Source organism: Sphaerulina musiva, assembly GCF_000320565.1.
Source record: "Sphaerulina musiva SO2202 unplaced genomic scaffold SEPMUscaffold_13, whole genome shotgun sequence".
Lineage (NCBI taxonomy): Eukaryota > Fungi > Ascomycota > Dothideomycetes > Mycosphaerellales > Mycosphaerellaceae > Sphaerulina > Sphaerulina musiva.
In genome coordinates this window covers 857412-874423 of record NW_016017395.1, presented here as the reverse complement: position 1 = coordinate 874423, position 17012 = coordinate 857412, and the positions used below count along the sequence as shown (strand labels likewise).

General features: G+C 49.5%; 7 protein-coding genes across 7 annotated transcripts in view; 3 read left to right on the top strand and 4 right to left on the bottom strand.

Annotated features, from left to right (window-relative positions):
* The window catches only part of SEPMUDRAFT_152465 (uncharacterized protein), a 2635-nt gene extending 2392 nt beyond the window's left edge, over nucleotides 1-243 (bottom strand). The window contains exon 1 of the mRNA XM_016907461.1: nucleotides 102-243. Coding sequence (XP_016756336.1) covers nucleotides 102-191 — 90 coding nt within the window. The 5' untranslated portion in view covers nucleotides 192-243. The remainder of the gene's footprint in view (nucleotides 1-101) is intronic.
* Nucleotides 244-1261: 1018 nt separating this feature from the next.
* On the top strand, nucleotides 1262-5710 carry SEPMUDRAFT_152464 (glycoside hydrolase family 54, carbohydrate-binding module family 42 protein). The gene is made up of 4 exons (XM_016907460.1): nucleotides 1262-1346; nucleotides 1408-2082; nucleotides 2183-2633; nucleotides 2720-5710. The coding sequence occupies exons 2-4, from the start codon at nucleotides 1969-1971 to the stop codon at nucleotides 3679-3681; spliced, it is 1527 nt and encodes a 508-aa protein (XP_016756334.1). The 5' UTR covers nucleotides 1262-1346; nucleotides 1408-1968; the 3' UTR covers nucleotides 3682-5710.
* Nucleotides 1262-5710, bottom strand: SEPMUDRAFT_129167 (uncharacterized protein). Its single transcript, XM_016902261.1, has 3 exons — nucleotides 2183-5710; nucleotides 1408-2082; nucleotides 1262-1346 (listed from the first exon to the last, which is right to left on the bottom strand). The coding sequence occupies exon 1, from the start codon at nucleotides 5680-5682 to the stop codon at nucleotides 3820-3822; it is 1863 nt and encodes a 620-aa protein (XP_016756335.1). The 5' UTR covers nucleotides 5683-5710; the 3' UTR covers nucleotides 1262-1346; nucleotides 1408-2082; nucleotides 2183-3819.
* Nucleotides 5711-5920: 210 nt separating this feature from the next.
* Nucleotides 5921-7223, top strand: SEPMUDRAFT_152463 (mitochondrial 40S ribosomal protein MRP2). The gene is made up of 2 exons (XM_016907459.1): nucleotides 5921-6239; nucleotides 6325-7223. Exons 1-2 carry the CDS (start codon nucleotides 5952-5954, stop codon nucleotides 6385-6387), a joined length of 351 nt encoding a protein of 116 aa, XP_016756333.1. The 5' UTR covers nucleotides 5921-5951; the 3' UTR covers nucleotides 6388-7223.
* A 79-nt stretch (nucleotides 7224-7302) lies between these two features.
* On the top strand, nucleotides 7303-8168 carry SEPMUDRAFT_152462 (uncharacterized protein). Its single transcript, XM_016907458.1, has one exon. It carries the CDS (start codon nucleotides 7417-7419, stop codon nucleotides 7930-7932), a length of 516 nt encoding a protein of 171 aa, XP_016756332.1. The 5' UTR covers nucleotides 7303-7416; the 3' UTR covers nucleotides 7933-8168.
* A 296-nt stretch (nucleotides 8169-8464) lies between these two features.
* On the bottom strand, nucleotides 8465-10326 carry SEPMUDRAFT_112227 (uncharacterized protein; the record flags this gene model as incomplete). The annotated part of the gene is made up of 3 exons (XM_016900963.1): nucleotides 8465-9558; nucleotides 9610-9766; nucleotides 9826-10326. The coding sequence occupies 3 exons, from the start codon at nucleotides 10324-10326 to the stop codon at nucleotides 8465-8467; spliced, it is 1752 nt and encodes a 583-aa protein (XP_016756331.1).
* Nucleotides 10327-10773: 447 nt separating this feature from the next.
* Nucleotides 10774-12666, bottom strand: SEPMUDRAFT_167251 (GPI2-domain-containing protein; the record flags this gene model as incomplete). The annotated part of the gene is made up of 2 exons (XM_016908282.1): nucleotides 10774-12497; nucleotides 12635-12666. 2 exons carry the CDS (start codon nucleotides 12664-12666, stop codon nucleotides 11105-11107), a joined length of 1425 nt encoding a protein of 474 aa, XP_016756330.1. The 3' UTR covers nucleotides 10774-11104.
* Nucleotides 12667-17012: the final 4346 nt, after the last annotated feature.

The following is a 17012-nucleotide window of genomic DNA, read 5'->3' as shown; positions in this document are numbered from 1 at the left end:
CCCTTTTTTCTTTTTTTTTTTTTTTTTTTTTTTTTTTTTTTTTTTTTCTTTTTTCTCTTTTTCCCTCATGCGGATGATGATTGATGGAGATTGTCACGTACGTGGCCGCTGCCCTCCAGTCTGAAGTATTTGCCCATGGCAGTCTTGGCGACGGCCGCGTTGGTATTGCGGACCCAGCTGGAGTAGCCCATGTTGTCGTCAACTATAATGATATTAACAACAGCAACATCAACAACAATAAAGATTGCTACGCTGCAGGCGAGAGGTTCCGGGCGGACATGACTGGATTATTATATTTTTCCTACTGAGTGACTGCGAGACTTGAGAGTCACTATTAGTTCCGTTCAGCGAGTGTGCTCGGTGGTACGCCTCGTGCCACGCGATATCTCTGGCGAATGAACACGACATAATTCAGCATTCAAGCATTCCTTGGCCCTTGGCAGCGCCTGAGTTCGGCGTGCAAGCCAGGAAGGGAATTCTGTCCAGTGTGCGACACGATGCCATTCGGACCGGACTTTGTCTTATACCATCTGACAACAGATATTGTACGAGTCTGACTGTGTAGCTGCCCTGCCCTGCCCTACAATACATGTAGTGTCGTGATGAATAGCGGAAGAAGTTGGTCCTCGTTGTCGGGACGAATAAGGTAAGGTATGGAGTGAATTGTTTGGTTGTCGGTGGCGCGAGAGTCTTGGCGTCCAGGTAAAATACCTGCCCACCTCCCGTGGAAATGGGACATGTAGGAGGTGGAAAGGATGCTACCTGAAGGTGAGGCTGAAAATCGACATGGAAATGTATACGATGCAGGAATTCTAGAAGTGTTCTAGACCCTTCGAGCCGTAAGACTGGAGTTGTAGGTAGGAGATATGAAGTATTTTCCTTTTTGCGCATTTCGCCGAAACCATTCCCCCCCCCCTTTTGCTAGGTACCTTATCTACATACACCATACCTATCTCCTAGCGGCTCGCATGGCTGCCAAGGATCCGATAGCTCCCGTCTGCCACATGAAAAGTGTCGGAGCGGCGGTCGCCGATGGAGGACCGACTTTCAGGTTTGGCCACGTGCCCGGCCCGGCCCCGATGATGCGCCGGAGATCGGATATAGTCGGGTCGTCGGGTCTCGGCAAGTGTTGCTCGAGCAAGCAGGTGGAAAGCGAGACGAAGGAACTGGGCATCGGTCTTGGCGGCTTAAGGTATTCTTCCTCTTCTTCCTCTCATCCCGATTCCCCGATCATCACCACATTATCATCACACTATCACCACAGTAGTATCGGGTCACAGTACCTTATGGCTGCCACGACTTCAATTCACTTCCTCCCGGTCGTCCCAAAGTTGCTCAGCCTAGTGGTGAATATACCGAAGACACGGCGGCCTAGCTAACTGGCGGCCTGGCTGACTGGCTAGGTAGACTGTAAAGTGGCCGCTCCCACCACATCAAGTAACCAGAAATACCGATGATGGAAAAAAAACAGCCTTTCCGGTTGCACCGCTGGGCTGGGCTGGACGTGGGCATAGTCAAAACTTAAGCATATTCATTCGTGGAAAGGGATTCACCCGCCACCACTGCTATACTCTCTCTGTTGTCCACGAGACGACGAGAGCATACACGCTCGTGGACGCTAGAAGCTACTGACTATACAGTAGGCGAGAGACGGCGGGAGATCGACATTGTTCCTCCAACAGGACCACGAGAAGCCAGAGGGCCCCGCAATCTTATCATTTCTTGTTCCAATGCTTAGAGTACAGCAAGCAATGCATGGCTTTGCTGGCCTGCTGCTTGAACAGAGGAGGGAGACGGCGGCATTAATTGTCTATCAGATTATCCGCCGCCACAACAACCACAATAACCACACTCCACCTGAAAGCACCTTAGCCCACAGGAGAGGATCGAGCGCGGAGTGACAATAAATAGACTGATGAGCAGCACCCCAGTATTCCAGATCATTCACTCGGCTTCCCATATTGAACCATGCTATCCCCATCACGACCACGACTTCCACCACTGGCCTTCAGCCTGCTGGCGGCCAGCGCTCTCGTCCACGCCGGTCCATGCGACATTTACGCCTCGGGGAATACGCCTTGTGTATGCCATGCCTCATCCCGTCACTGTCCTCGTCTACTACCTAGGTACTCAGCTGACTGACTGACTCCTTCTCTTGCTGATGATCAATCTCGTCGTATAGGTGGCAGCACACAGCACCACACGTGCTCTCTACGATGCATACAAGGGCCCTCTGTACCAAATCTCACGTGCTTCGGATGGAAAAACTACCGACATCACTCCTGTCTCGGCCGGCAGTGTCGCCAACGCTGCCACCCAAGACACCTTTTGCACCAGCACTACCTGCCTCATCACCATCATCTACGACCAGAGCGGGCGGGCGAACCACTTGACCCAGGCTCCTCCCGGTGGCGCTGCGAGTGGCACTGAAGCCAACGGCTACGACCAATATGCCAGCGCAATTGGCGCGCCCGTGACGCTGAACGGGAAGAAGGCGTACGGCGTCTTCATTCACCCGGGCAGCGGCTACCGTATCAACAATCCCAGTGGCACCGCGACTGGCGATGGCTCCGAGGGCATGTACGCCGTCCTCGATGGTACTCACTACAATGATGCCTGCTGCTTTGACTACGGTATGAACCCACATTCAAGTTGTTCCCTTTTCCCTCATCACAATGCAGATACGGGTGACTGATGATGAATGATTCCTCCTCTGCAGGCAACGCCGAGACGAACAATCTGGACACGGGCAATGGCCACATGGAAGCCATTTACTACGGCACCAACACCATCTGGGGCACGGGCGCGGGAAACGGACCGTGGCTGATGGCCGATCTGGAAAACGGCCTCTTCTCCGGTGTCAACGTCAAACAAAACACCAACGATCCCACCATCACCGACCGCTTCTTCACCGCCATCGTCAAGGGCCAGCCCAACAACTGGGCTCTACGAGGCGGTAATGCCGCTTCGGGGAGCCTCTCCACCTACTACAACGGCGTCCGACCCAATGCCGATGGGTACAACCCGATGAGCAAAGAAGGCGCCATTCTCCTCGGCATCGGTGGCGACAACAGTAACGGCGCGCAAGGAACCTTTTACGAGGGCGTCATGACCTCTGCCTTTCCCACCGATGCCACGGAAAAGTCTGTCCAGGCCAACATCGTCGCGGCCAAGTACGCGACGACCTCGCTGGCGAGTGGTCCCGCCATCAAGATTGGCAACACCATCACCCTTCGTGCCACCACTCCCGGCTACGACACCCGCTTTCTCGCCCACAGCGGGACCACAATCAACACTCAAGTCATCACATCCTCTTCTGCGTCTTCAGTCCAGAACGCCGCCAAATTCGTTGTTCGGTCCCCTCTGGCATCGACTGCGACGGGTTGCGTGTCGTTTGAATCCGTCGATACCCCGGGAAGCTTCATTCGGCATTCCAAGTTCCTTTTGACCTTGGCCGCGAACGATAACAGCAAGCTGTTCCACGAGGACGCCACCTTCTGTGGACAGGCCGGCTTGAATGGCCAGGGCAATACCATTCGTGCCTGGGGCTACCCGACACGCTTCTTCCGCCACTATCACAATGCGGGCTATATCGCGCGCAATGGTGGTCCGCTGGATTACGACACTGCCACCGCCTTTAACAACGATGCGAGCTTTGTGATTGGAAGTGGCTTCTTGTAGATTTTTAAAACGGTCTTGAGATCAATGAAATCGAGTGCGATTTCGTTCCCATGGCAGCGACACTGATCGTCCAAACGCCGCCTGTGCCACATTCCTTTTTTTTTTCCTTCTTCCAAAGACGCCACTCGACCGGCAAAATCATGTCCCCGCATAGGCCATCATCTTCTCCCCCTGTCCATACTCTTCCACGGCCGCTTTGGCCAACTCCCTCATCTGCCTCACATCCTCCTCATCTGCCAGGCCTTGCTTCAACTTGTCCCTCCAGATTGCTAACATGCCCGCAACCTCTGCATCCTCACACACTGCCTCGAAGTGCTTGATCATGCGGCTCGTATCCTTGCCCGAACTCATAAACAGCCCCGGTCCATTGGTCGCCAGCAAGATCCATATGAGGTTTTGCAGGACGTCGGAGCCGCGTTGCAGTTTGGACATGGCTTTGCACGTGGCTTGAACAGTGAGTGACTTGGAGGCGAAAATCTGCGATTCGCTGGGGGGAGAAACTTTCAGCTTGTGGCAGAATTTCGTAATGCACTTTTGAATGTCGGAAAAGGCCTTGGCTTCCTCTGTGGCTTTTTGGAGCTTCTCGCTTTCTTTCTTGCGTGTTCGGTCGTGGAGAAAGCCCTGATCCCGTATGATGGCAATGGTACTGGGTATCGCATCTGATTTGAAGTGGATGGTCAGGAAGTCTTCGAGGTGCTGTTTCAATGTCGTATCTTGCACTTCCAACACTCCGGCAGCATAGCAGTGGAGTGGAGACCAGAGGCGTGTTTCGATCACTCGGACAAAATCATCGTGGCGCTGGCTTTCGAGTTCCGACAGGCAGCTGAGCGCTGTCGCTTCCAGCTCTTGAGCGTACACGCTCCTGATCAGTAGATCTGCGAGTTCCTCTGCATGCGGTGTCTCGAAATCGGATTGCTGTAGACTACGTACGATCGTGGCTGGCGTGGCTGCAGAGGGAGCAGTGCGCCACAGAATGCCCGCTCGAGTGCCCACTGCCAGCTTCATGCTGTCCAGCTCGTCCTGGAGTGTTTCGGGCCTGACTATCAGCTTTCTACACAGGGGCGGTGGGATCCCGCGACCGGTCGCCTCCACTCCTGGGTGGACGTCGATGCTGTGCGGTCGTAGACAATGGGGCTGTTTCCTCTCAAACTCTGCTATAATCTGAGCGTCCCACGCAGGAACTACCGTGGGCACGTCAATCAACTCGTCGGCCGACTCACTGAGTGTGCAAAAGCCATCATGTTCCAGGCGTTCCATCAGGATCGCTGATTGCGCGGCGCGTTGCTCCTCGCTCCGCTTCGCAGTCGCATCATTGTAGCCTGGCGGCACGTAAATGACCTGTTCACCAGAGAACTGGACTTCGCCGCCTTTTCCAGAAGTGGCTTCTGTTGCAAGAGCTGCCACGACAGGGGGCGGTATAGCGTGATCGAGGAGTGCGGACAGGTTACATATCTCCAGACCCGCACCGGAAGTGGCATTATGGACTTGCGTCCTGACGTTTTCAGAGTATGCATGACTGCAGAGATAGGAGGTAGCATCCACATCAATAATGACACGGGGCCAGTCTTTGCCCGAGTACTCCTCGATCAAGCGATCCAAGCTATCACGTCGAACATCCTGCTCGCGAGTGAACGCATGCAGATCTACAGCCACTCTCAACGCGCGATCCCTCAGCACTGCAGCGATACTCTCAATCAGGGGGTGTGGGATGATGTAGCGACTGTCCGCACTATAGTACAGCTGCGAATCGAGCTGGTCGAAAATGATGCTCTCGCTGCCCTCTTCAATGCCCAGAATCGTCGTCACGCTGGACTGCAGGATGCGCTGGTTATTTCTCTCGACCAGAGCCTTGAAGGAATGGAGGACTTCTGCCGAGTGCTTCAAATTGTTTTGAGAAAGGCTTCGGACGACGGGAGGCCGGCCATCATCAGCAGAAACGGACAGAGGAGGGAAATGATGAATCAGCTTTTCGATGTCCGCGGGCGCGAAGACGGCTCCCATGGTGCATAGTGGAGGTTGAGGATGTTCTCGAGGGATACAGGTAGTGTGTGATGGGCTGGTATGGGTCAGGTATAGAGAGAGGGAGAGATAGAGAGAGAGAGAGAGTGAGAGTGATGAAGGAGAGATGGAGATGAAAGTGTTGACATCACTCGGGCCGCTCTCGCATTGACGTCCCCGAGCAGCATGCATACACCTTCAAGTTCTGGACCATCAGAACATTCTCCCCATACCTACATGTACCCAATCCTATCTCTCCATCATCCTCCATCATGACCAAATTCGCGCCCTTCCGCCCCGCGAAGCTGGACATCGGCTGCTTCATCAACAACAAAATCATCCGCGACCACACCAAGCGCAAAGTCTTCGAACAGAACGAGCCCGAGCGACAAGCCCTGCGATACATCATCCGCAACACCTCCTTGCCGTCTCGCACACGAGTCCAGGCACAGCTGCAGTTGACGCAGATGCATTGCTACACCCGCTCCACGCAGATCAAAAACCGCTGTGTCATGGGCGGCAAGGGAAGAGGTGTGCTGCAGGACTTTAGGATGGCGAGGGTATGTTGGTTACACCGCGTGTCGAGGCACGAGGATAGATGGAGAGATGTCGGGGAGTGAATCGCAGTGCTGACAGCGAGGACAGTTTCAATTCCGAATGAATGCGCTGGCTGGGAGGATACCGGGAGTGAAGAAGGCGAGTTGGTGAGGGGACCAAGAAGCGGTGGGCGGGAGCGTACGAGGAAGAGAGGCAAGAAGAGAGGGAAGACAATAGGGAAGAGAGACGAGAATGACCCCAATATCACGATGGGAGCTGCATTGCTGCATACAATGTCACTCGACGAACCTCTCCAGTCGTCTCTATCAAGGCCGCCCGTCACAGTTGCTTCACGGCCCCCCTATTGAACACTTTCGAGCTTCTAGTGCGGCAGGCCTCGTGAGTGAAGAAGACTCGCGCATTGTCATGGACCCGGACAGCGCCTTATTCACTGGCCACCACTGCCGGTAGACTGCCCCTACGTGCTGAAAATTGGTCACACGGACATAGGCAGCGCGAAAGGAGTCAGGGGACAATGCGTTCACTTCGATTGTCAGCCTCCTTATTGTCGAGCCTGCATGCGCCTCCAGACTAAGAGTACCTCAGCGTAAGCTCTATATAATCTCATCGCTGCTCTTGCCTCACTTTCCTCTGCTTCTCTACTATTGACTTCTCACTTCTTTCAAGACCTCGTAGTCCGACTCGAGTCCCCAAAAGGCTTTGCAACCTCCTCGGGTAGTCCCCGTCTTACACTCGAAGACAAAATAAGAAGCTTTACCTCACCACCCACCTCCTTCCTCTGGTACATGCCAAGGACACCCGAGCGGCGCAGCTGAACCTACCTAACACTTCTACACATCGCACAGTCCGACAATCTGACTCTTTGACACTGATAATCTCCTCTCACATCCACATCACGCCACTTCCAGTACATCGCTCTCCGCTCACGAGCCACGTTTCAGCATCAAAACCACCACCATCACCGCCAACACCACCACCACCACCACCACCATGGAAAACTCACTCCTCGGTACGCTCCCTGCCGAAATGCGGAACACCATATGGTCTCTCGTCCTGTGCGATCCCGAGCCGGTCCGAGTCGAACTTCCAAAAGCTCTGTTTTCACCGGAAAGACACAAATACCGCTACCTACCAGGACTTCTTGCCTCCTGCAAGCAAGCCCGCGATGAAGGCCGCCAGATGTTCCTCGCATCCAACACCTTTCAGCTCGAGACGCCATCGAGACCAGCGAGTGTGTGTACCCCACCCAACCTCGACGAAGGAGTCCGCCTGCGGGCTTTCCTCCACCACCTGGACCGCGCCGGCTTGCCACCACCTGCGAGTCTGGTCATTCGCATTCGACGCTCATACTCAGGTGTCTCCGTTCGAGATTCCCCCTTGCCTTACGGCAGGGAGATGCCGCAACAGCTTCGCGAAGTCATTGTCCTTACTGCCCACGCCGGCATACCAAATGTGGTATGTCGCTTGGAGACCTCGTTTGGCTTCTCCGCTGTGCGGACAGCGGACATCTCCATGGGAGATTTTCGTCGGTCGGCTCGAAGCGAGATAGAGAGACTTGAACAAGAGTCGAAATCGGACCACTTTCCACGTACACCCTGTGGCATGGCGATGTTGTATATGTGGACAACTCTGTCTCACATCGAGAATATGCCTGGGGTCCAGATCCCCCCGCGGGCACCGGCAAAATCGGGCTAAACTCAGCACCGGACGGACGGGGTGGACATTGCAATGGCTCCCTGCAAGCTGTGCGACCAAGTATCGATGGTGACGCTCGCTTAATCCCGAAAGCACTCCCCCAATTGCTGCCGATGATGAGAGACTACAGACGGAATCAGATGAAGAAGGAGTAATATATGCGATTTTCACGAGGCTTTGCAGTTAACGGTCTACATGTAGCTTGTTCTTGGTAATTTCACAAAGAGATGTGTCCCCGTCCCGTTTCCCTAGCGTATAATTCGTCAGTGCGAAAGATGTGAGTAGAAGAATGGTGGACCTCAACAGAGGACTACATGTACCGCTTTTCCGCGCTAAAACACCAGGAGGTGAAATCTGAAAGGCAAAATTCCATCGGCAATCACAGATGAAAAAGTAGATGGGTAGTATCATAATGAAGTACCGCCCAAAACCTATCTTTCATCATGCATAATTGAAGGGCTCATCTGCGTCAGTCTCATCGAGCGAGCTACTAATCCATCTCCACACTGTGTACCTTACACCCTTTTTTCACCTAATCATCATGCCTCTCGCCCTCTCTCGGCCACGCGACACCGTTTGCAGCCGCATCTGCAGCTTCCTTGGTATCATGCTCTCGCACACGCGTGATGTGAAACCAGAGATGATCGAGGACATCGTCCATAACTGCCGGGAAAACGGTTTCGATAACTCCATCGCATACGCCGGCGCTGAAGGTCGGGCAGGAAACTGGCGCTGGGGGTTCAGGAGATGGTTCTTCGTCTTCTTCTCCTCCTTCATCATCATCATCATCAATATCTTCTTCTTCTCCTACTTCGGGATCAAAGTCGGTGGTTGCGAGCGTATCTTCTGTGATATCATTCCCTTCCCCATTAACCTCATCCACGATCATGTCGAGAGCGGGAGGCGTGTCGGCGGGGGTGTTTGGAGGGACATCCATCGCGGGAGGAGAGTTGATGGCAAGGTTCAATGGGAGCTCGATCGCAACGTGGGAGGAATCGCCGTCGGTGTTGGGGTGGAGTGGTGCGAAGTCCCGGGGCTCAATATTCTCTTTGTTTTCAAAGAAGTCCTTGCTGTCATCGATATCGGGAAGCTCCGGTGAAACGGCGATAATGGTGCTGGCCTCGCTCAGGTCGTCACGGCTGGAGTCATTGACATCGTGGTGTCCGAGCAGATCCGTGACCATGTTCAGGTCTCTATCCTGCGTGAAGAAGGCTCCGGCCCCATCCTGATCATCTGCAATTGTGAAGTTGTGCCCATTGACGTCTTGCGAGCTGGCATTGGTTCCTGGAGCATAGCTCAGAGCTGGCATCCCTAGTAGTGGTCCGTCTGGCATGGCTAGTTTGGTTCCCTTAGGCTCGTCGCTCTGGACCCAGGACTTGCCAGCCAAGGAGAGCAAAGTCTTCAGATCGCCATTGAGGATCTCTTCGTGTTCGTGTCCGGTTTCAATCAGGGCTATTGACTCTGGGATACCGCCGACTCTCATCGCCATCTGTTGACTGAGCACTTCGAGGGTTGGTGTGGAGCCATCTCCAATGGCGACAATGTGCAGGCGCGCATTCCCAGCCGTGAGCTGTGGAAGAACGTGCCGTACGACTGTGTGGACATGCTCGCTCGAGTTCTGGTGGCCTATCAGGTGGTCAGGCTCGAAGATGAGATGCATCGTGTCGTGGTACTTACCTGGAACGAAGTTATACTTCTTGTCCAAGGCGTACGGCTCGCTGATGGCAGTCGGACGCAGACGGCTCTGCCAGGACGCCAAACTCATGTTTCTGCCCAGCTGGTGAGAGTATGCCAGCTGTCCTGGGTTCAAGACGATGATGCCAGGAGTCTGTTCCTGGGAGAGAAGTGAGCAAGTTGAGATCATGAATCTTCAGCTGAAGCATTTACCCATACCTCGACGAGCTCATTGCCTGCGCGAGTCTCTGTCGCTGCGCGCAGAGTGATTCTCTGGACGAGTCCAGCGAGACTGCCTTTGTCCGCGCCCCCTTCCCTCTGTACCGATCGCCATGCCCAAATGCCGCAATCTTGGCTGCTCTCTCCGACGACGACGATGACATCTCGCTTCTGGCGCAGTTTGCTCTGCTCAGTGGCCAGAAGACTGATATGCTGGCCAACGGGACGATGGTACGAGATGACATGCCCATCTGAACCGCCGACGAAGAGCTCCTCAATGCCGTGTTCCGACTTCAGGACTGATGCAATCTCCGTGCGCAAGCACTGCTGGAAGGCGCCTCGACGGCCGTCGTTCACACGGTCGTTATCGCAATGGAAGAAGTCAAAGTAGGCTCCTGTGGTGTTGTCGACGAACTCGCGCTTCTCGTTCATGTGGTAGCCAAAGGCGGACAATGAAGTCGCGTATGACGGCTCGCCGGGGGCGCGCACTGCACGGAACATCTTCTCGAGTGCGATGATGCTGTTGTTTGAAGTGGAGCTAAGTAGTAGAAGAAGAGGGAGAAGAAGAAGAAGAAGAAGGAGAAGAAGAAGAAGAGGGTGTAATTAGCAAAAGTGAAGTGCCGCAGGGTAGTCTCTGCTGGTTTGCCAACTAGTTAGGTAGTAAAGGAAGTCAAGGCAAACCTTAAATACGTTCCCTTCGAGTGAAGCAAACATCTGCTTATATAGGGGCTCCTAGGAGCTCCCTGGAGTGCTTACTTGGTGATAATGAAGCGCCTTGCGAGCGCTGTGAGTTAATGTCCTTCACCTTACTCGGGATTATAAGACTTTTCTTTACATCCATCTCGCGGCCAGTGGAGCACGCAGCTCGACTTATGTTTGTCGCACATTAATACCCTATCTCGATCTGCTTAACCTTTCAGCTCCTGGGCTGCCCGTATGGGGACCTATACGGCGGAGCTCTGGGGCTGGATGAGTACTGATGTGAATGTCTCGATCCTGCTCGTCACTGCGGCGAGCGAGACTTCGTGGCCGCGGTAGGCCAATTCTTCCTTCTGGAGAAGATGAGTATTCATGAACCTATTGTATTCCTGTGGACTGGGACTTTACCCATTCCAGGACAACGCGAAACAGACGAGCAGGGCACCTGCTTTTGCCGTTGTCCAGCACTCCAGACAACCAGTACGATTGGACACTTTTCATAAATGTCTGGTACAGCAGCATATTGTTCTAGGCGTTTCATCTCTCGACTGAGATGGGGTATCATTGATCTTTTACAACATCACGACCAACCTCGCCTGCCACCAAGAATTGGTCTCGCAGGATCCCAAGGCCCGTAAATCTCATTTTTATATCTTTGCAGGCCGATTAGCCACCAACTCGTCATACCCATGCCGAGACCCATGACTCCAGCTCCGAGGACAACACCCAAAACACCCCATCCATAGCCTCCGCCAGAGATCGTCATACCCAAGCCACCGCTTGCGACAGCAACCAGGAAGATTGTAAGCCAGACGTGACCAGTCCATGAATGATGTCGCAGATGTCTACGAAAGACCGGAAAGAGGCCAAAAACTTCGATGCTGAAGAGGGTCAAGGAGAAGACATGAGTGGTGGTGGGTAGACGAGAAGCGAGTACCGTAGAAGCCATGAGCGCTGCATTGGTGCTCAGTGAGGCCGGAAATTTGGCTTCTGGACCTGCGCCGTAGTCGAATGTGAAGATATTGAGGATGAGCAACCAGGATGCCAAAGCCCAGATGGAGTCACTGGAAGTGGATTGCGTCAGAGACTTCAAGATGGGAGACAGGCCGAGCAGGGAGCAATAGATGAGAATGGCCGATTTCGCTGTCGTCAATCGTTCCTGCATACGTGGCGAGAACATGGAGTTTTTACTGCTGTTGTAAGGGGGAATATACGAGGGTATGCTGGGGAGTGGCGGGATAGTCTCGCCGTTGGGAACTATGGGGGAAGCAGAACCAGATACGCCGCCAGTCATTGCGATAGAAGCGTTTGAAAGGTTCCTCGAGTGTGTCCTGGTGGTGTTGGCTGCAGTAATTGGAATACCTGGAACTTCCTTGAACGGCATACCGTAATCGGCTGCAAAATCATCACTCCCGCGTGAGCTCTTCTCGTCGTCCCCTTCAACGCCGCCTGCACTTCCCTCCTTCCCATCGTCCTCGCCGTCCTCCTCGGACCGACTTTGCCACTTGTCGCGAAAGCCCCAAGCGACGACCGTACCTCCCGTCGCCAGGCTCACCACACTTTCTGGTCTGACGCGGTTGCTCGAGATGGCCGCGAAGCAGCACACGAAGATCAGCACTGTACACACATGTTGTACAATGATGGTGCTATCAGCCACCAACGGCCAGAACTCATATGGTCTCAGCTTTGGATTACGCTGGAGATGATCCAGGAATGTCTCCTCGTCGGTATAGTTATCAGGATAGGACTGCTTCACCCACAACAGCTTCTTCCACTGCCCATTGCTCGTTGCCTTGGGCACGAGAGCTGCACGGCGTCGAGACGAGCTTCTCCCTCGACGCTTTTCGCGACTCGACCTTTGCGACTGTTGGCCGCGCTGAGCATTTCGAGAAGTGATGGTGTCGGCGCGCAGGAGAGATGGATTGCGGGGCGGAGAGGTGTAGAAGGCATCGTCTGGGCGGAGATGCTGCTCGCTGCGTCGGCGCGATGTGCTATGGGCACTGCTGTTGCGGGAGGATTGGTGTGAGATAGTGGACAGCGGACGGAGCTGTTGGTGCTCCGGCAGAGACATTACATCGTGTGACGCTGATGGGATATGCGGTACATGTACCTTAGTGTAATCGAGGCGAGGCTTGAGGACATTTACTAGAAGCGGATAAAAGATCAGCCGGCGCCAAGAGCGGCCGCTTGGACTTTGTTGGAGCGCAGCCTACCTCCTAGATTACATAAAGAGAGGAATAGAGGCCTACTAAATTATAGATATAGCATATAGCTATAGAGATCCTCTAAAGAAGTATACTCTAATTAGCTCAAGTTCTTAAGGTATAGCATACTGAATCTACTAGACCGAATATACTACTATCTTAAATATGTCCTATAGGCCTGCCTGTTAGTAGTATAGTATCGGCCAATTTTCTTAGTATATACGCGTATATACGTACGTTTGTCTCTCGTCTCTTCTCTCTATCTCTTCTTTCTAGGCCTCTTCTTCTTCTTCCTAAGTCTCTTCTTCTTCTTCCTAGGCCTCTTCTTCCTCTTTCTAGGCTTCTTCCTCTTTGTCCTTCTCCTTCTCCTTATCCTTCTCTTCTCTTTGTTCTTCTCTTTGTTCTTGTTTACTAAATTTTAGGCAGAGTAGCCTATAGGGATAGGTAGTTTTTTTTAAGGTAGTAACGTATTTAGTATAGTAGATTTAGCGCGCCCTACTCTAAAGGATCGCGCTAATTAGAGTATACGCCTTCGAGGGATTTTTATAGCTATATATACTATTCCTAATTTAATAGGCCTCTACTCCTCCCTTTATCTAACCTATACTATACTTTAGAAGGCTTGGAGGCTATCTTGTACTAAAAATAAGCCTACTATAGGTAATTAGTATAGAACGAGCTTATTCCCTTCCGAAGCAAAGTATAGGTTAGAGAAAGGAAGGAGTAGAGTACTAATTAGTCTATATAGAGGACACAAAAAGAATTAGAGTATATATACTATTTAGCGTATAATTTAGTAGTAGGACGTACTAGTACAATAGGCCAAATACGTTACTATCTTAACAAAAAGCCTACTTTAGATAGAAAGACTATCTATCTACCTATCTACCTACCTACCTATCTACCTTCCTATTAAGAAAAATCCTCGAAGGCGTAATCTCTAATTAGCGTAATCTTTAGCGGTAGGGCGCGCTAAATCTACTAGGCCTAATACGTTACTACCTTAAAAACCTACTCTACCTAAGATTTAGTAAAGAGGAACAAAGAGAGGATAAGGAGAAGGACAACGAGAAGGAGAAGGAGAAGGAGGAAGAGGAAGAGGAAGCTAAGAAAGAAGAGGAAGCGGAGAAAGAAGAGAAAGCCAAGAAAGAAGAGAAAGCCAAGAAAGAAGAGAAAGCCAAGAAAGAAGAGAAAGCTAGAAAAGAAGAAGAAGAGGCCTAGAAAGAAGAAGAAGAGGCCTAGGAAGAAGAGGTAGAGAGAAGAGACGAGAGACATACGCGTACGTATATACGCGTATAAGAATTAAGATTAGTACATACTCTATTATGTCCTATAGGCCTACCTGTTAGTAGTACAGAATATATACTAATCTCAATTTTCGCGCGCGTATAGCGCGCGTATGTCTATCTCTATCTCTATCTCCTCGTCCTTGTCCTCGTCCTTATCCTTCTCTTCTCTTCTCTTTAGTTCTTCTCTTCTCTTTAATTATTCTGTTTTTCTTATCCTTGTCTTCTCTTTGATTATTCTGTCCTTCTCTTCTAAATTTTAGGCAAGGTAGCCTATAGGGACAGATAGGTAGGTAGGTAGTCTACCTGCCTATAGCAGGCTTTTTTTTTAAGGTAGTAACGTATTAGGTCTAGTAGGTTTAGCGCGCCCTACCCTAAAAAATCGCGCTAATAGGATACGTCCGGACGGGCCGGCAGGCGCTGCCGAGTTTTTTAATCCCCCTATATACCTTTTACTAATTGATTAGTACTCTACTCCCCCCTATACATAAAAGGTCTAGAGGTCGTTCTACACTAATTATATCTAAAGCTTACTACGAACGTATATTATAATATTGTGTTTTCTATATATAAGGTAGCTAATACCTACTATATACCTAACTATTTTGAATCTCTACTCTTAATACCTAGGACCCCTTATAAAAGTTATAAACTACTCTATACTATAGGTTTTGCTACTATTTCTAGTATTAGCTAACTAGAGGCAAGAGAATAGCTATTAACTTTAGTATATAAGAGAGAGGGAGAGAGAGTATATATATATATATATTCCTTAATTGCCTACGGACCTTGTCTTGTTTTAGTTCTCTACAAGGTTAGGTAGGTAGAATAGTATATATAATATATATATTCTGCCTTAGGCAAATTTGGTCTCCTACTATTTAGAATTTTTGCTCCTGCCGTATAAAATTGCCCTCTGTAAGTTAAAGGTATAGAATATTATAGAGGATATACTAGTCCGATCCGATATACTATAGTATAGTTAGAAAATAGGCCCTTCTAGGTATATATAGTAAGTTAGTTAAAAACATTGTTACTATAGCCGAATTCAGAGAAGCTAGTCTTTATATTCTTTATTACTATTATCCGTAATAGGACTCTTAAATAGTAGTCGAGACAAGTTTAGTGATAGCGAGAGATAATACAGTATATACGTAATATTAGTTACAAACTAAGATATTCAAAATCTATAAGTAGTATAATATTAGGTATATACCTCCTTAGATACTAATACCCGCTTTAATTACTCTATCTTTGCCTTATATTATCTATACAATTTATGTATTATAACTAAAGGGTACTTATTACCTCTCTCTTTCTCCCTCTGCCTCTCTCTTCGACTTAGGAATATAGTAAACGAATCTCGTCTAGTCTATAGCGATCGATAGTACTAGTAAACTCGAAAACGTTTACTTAGAATTATAGTATAGAGTACAAGGCTACTAGTCTTCTTTGCTAGTATAATAAGAGTTGAACTATAGAAAAAAGTAATACCGAGACGCTAGCAAAAGCTAAGAAACAAAGGCGTAAGATATAGGACAGAATTTCTAGTATTCCTAAGTTCGATATATTATTGGATCTTTAAAGAAAGAACTTAGAGGTACCTAGATCTCTATAAATAATCGGGTAGCAAAGGCTATAAAGATACTTACTAGGATATCTAAGACATTGTAAGAGTAAGAATTAGTATAAGCAGAGAATATAATATTTTATAAAAAGAATACTACTTTAGTAGCTAGAAACTTAGGGCTTAAGTAAAAGATTATAAAAGAGTAGGTACTCTAGGAAGGGAGCCTAATAGAGTTACAATCTGCACTTAGAGAAGGCTATTCTAGAAAGTATAGTTAATAGGCAAATAGTAATAATCCCTAACTTTTAGCGACAAAACGACGATACTATATACTTAGAAAAACCAATTTTGAAAGATAAATCTAAATAGTAATAAGAAGTTTTAAGAAGTATAGATTAAGTATTTAAGCGTAACCCTAGACAAAAAACAGCTACTAGCGTTATAGAGTTTAACGTAGGTATTAAAGATATAGGGTTATAACAAGAATAAAAGAGGAATAATATAGAAAGGGTTACTAAGGAAGTAAATCTTAATACTACTAGAATTGTTGACCTATATAAATCTACTAATACACTATATACAAACCGACAGTTATAGAGGGAACAGGTTAAGAAGCTTACTAAGGAAGTAGACCTAAATACCTACTAGTATTACTAAACTATATAAATCGATCGATAGCCTATATATAGGTTCTGATAAACGGCGGGAGCTTAGGTTGTAAACGGCGGGAGGCCTGCGCTAAGCTTTACTCTATACTAGATATCTCTCTATCGTATCTCTCCGCGTCTTGTCTCTCTACGTCCTTGTCTCTCTCTACGTCCTTATCTCTCTCTACGTCCTCGTCTCTCCCCGCGTCTTGTCTCGTCTCTCTAGTAGGTAGGCAGGCAGGCAGGCAGGTAGGCAGGCAGGCAGGCAGGCAGGCAGGCAGGTAGGTAGGTAGGTAGGTAGGTAGGTAGGTAGGTAGGTAGGTAGGTAGGTAGGTAAGAATATTAGAATGCTTAGGTCTATAGCTTAGGCTTCAATCTTTGCGTAGGCCTCCGGCCGTTTATAATTTAAGCTCCTGCTGTTTATAAAAACCCTAATATATAAGACAATAATAGAAATAAATTAAGATACTTACGAATAAATTAGATTCAACAAATAGAAGGATTGCTAACCTTTATATATATATATATATTAAAGGCTAATACACAAAGTAACAATAAGAAGCTTAAAAGGGAATTAAATATAGCGAATACTAGTATCGAGCCCTAGCGGACAAGATAATAAGAATAAGAGTAAGAGGCTAAGAAGCGGATTAATAAATAGCGGGCCTAAAAATTCTAAATAGTAGGCAATCTAGTGCTAAGCCTCGGAACGTTACGTATCTATCTCTCTCTCTCTCTCTCTCTCTCTCTCTCTCTCTCTCTCTCTCTCTCTCTCTCTCTC

Excerpts from the sequence above, each read along its gene's own strand:
- SEPMUDRAFT_129167 (XM_016902261.1), bottom strand. The coding sequence starts at position 5,682 with ATGGGAGCCGTCTTCGCGCCCGCGGACATCGAAAAGCTGATTCATCAT.
- SEPMUDRAFT_152463 (XM_016907459.1), top strand. The coding sequence starts at position 5,952 with ATGACCAAATTCGCGCCCTTCCGCCCCGCGAAGCTGGACATCGGCTGC. Across the intron at positions 6,240-6,324 it reads AGGACTTTAGGATGGCGAGG|TTTCAATTCCGAATGAATGC; the intron begins GTATGTTGGTTA and ends CAGCGAGGACAG.
- SEPMUDRAFT_152462 (XM_016907458.1), top strand. The coding sequence starts at position 7,417 with ATGTTCCTCGCATCCAACACCTTTCAGCTCGAGACGCCATCGAGACCA.
- SEPMUDRAFT_152464 (XM_016907460.1), top strand. The coding sequence starts at position 1,969 with ATGCTATCCCCATCACGACCACGACTTCCACCACTGGCCTTCAGCCTG. Across the intron at positions 2,083-2,182 it reads CCTCGGGGAATACGCCTTGT|GTGGCAGCACACAGCACCAC; the intron begins GTATGCCATGCC and ends CTCGTCGTATAG. Across the intron at positions 2,634-2,719 it reads TGCCTGCTGCTTTGACTACG|GCAACGCCGAGACGAACAAT; the intron begins GTATGAACCCAC and ends CCTCCTCTGCAG.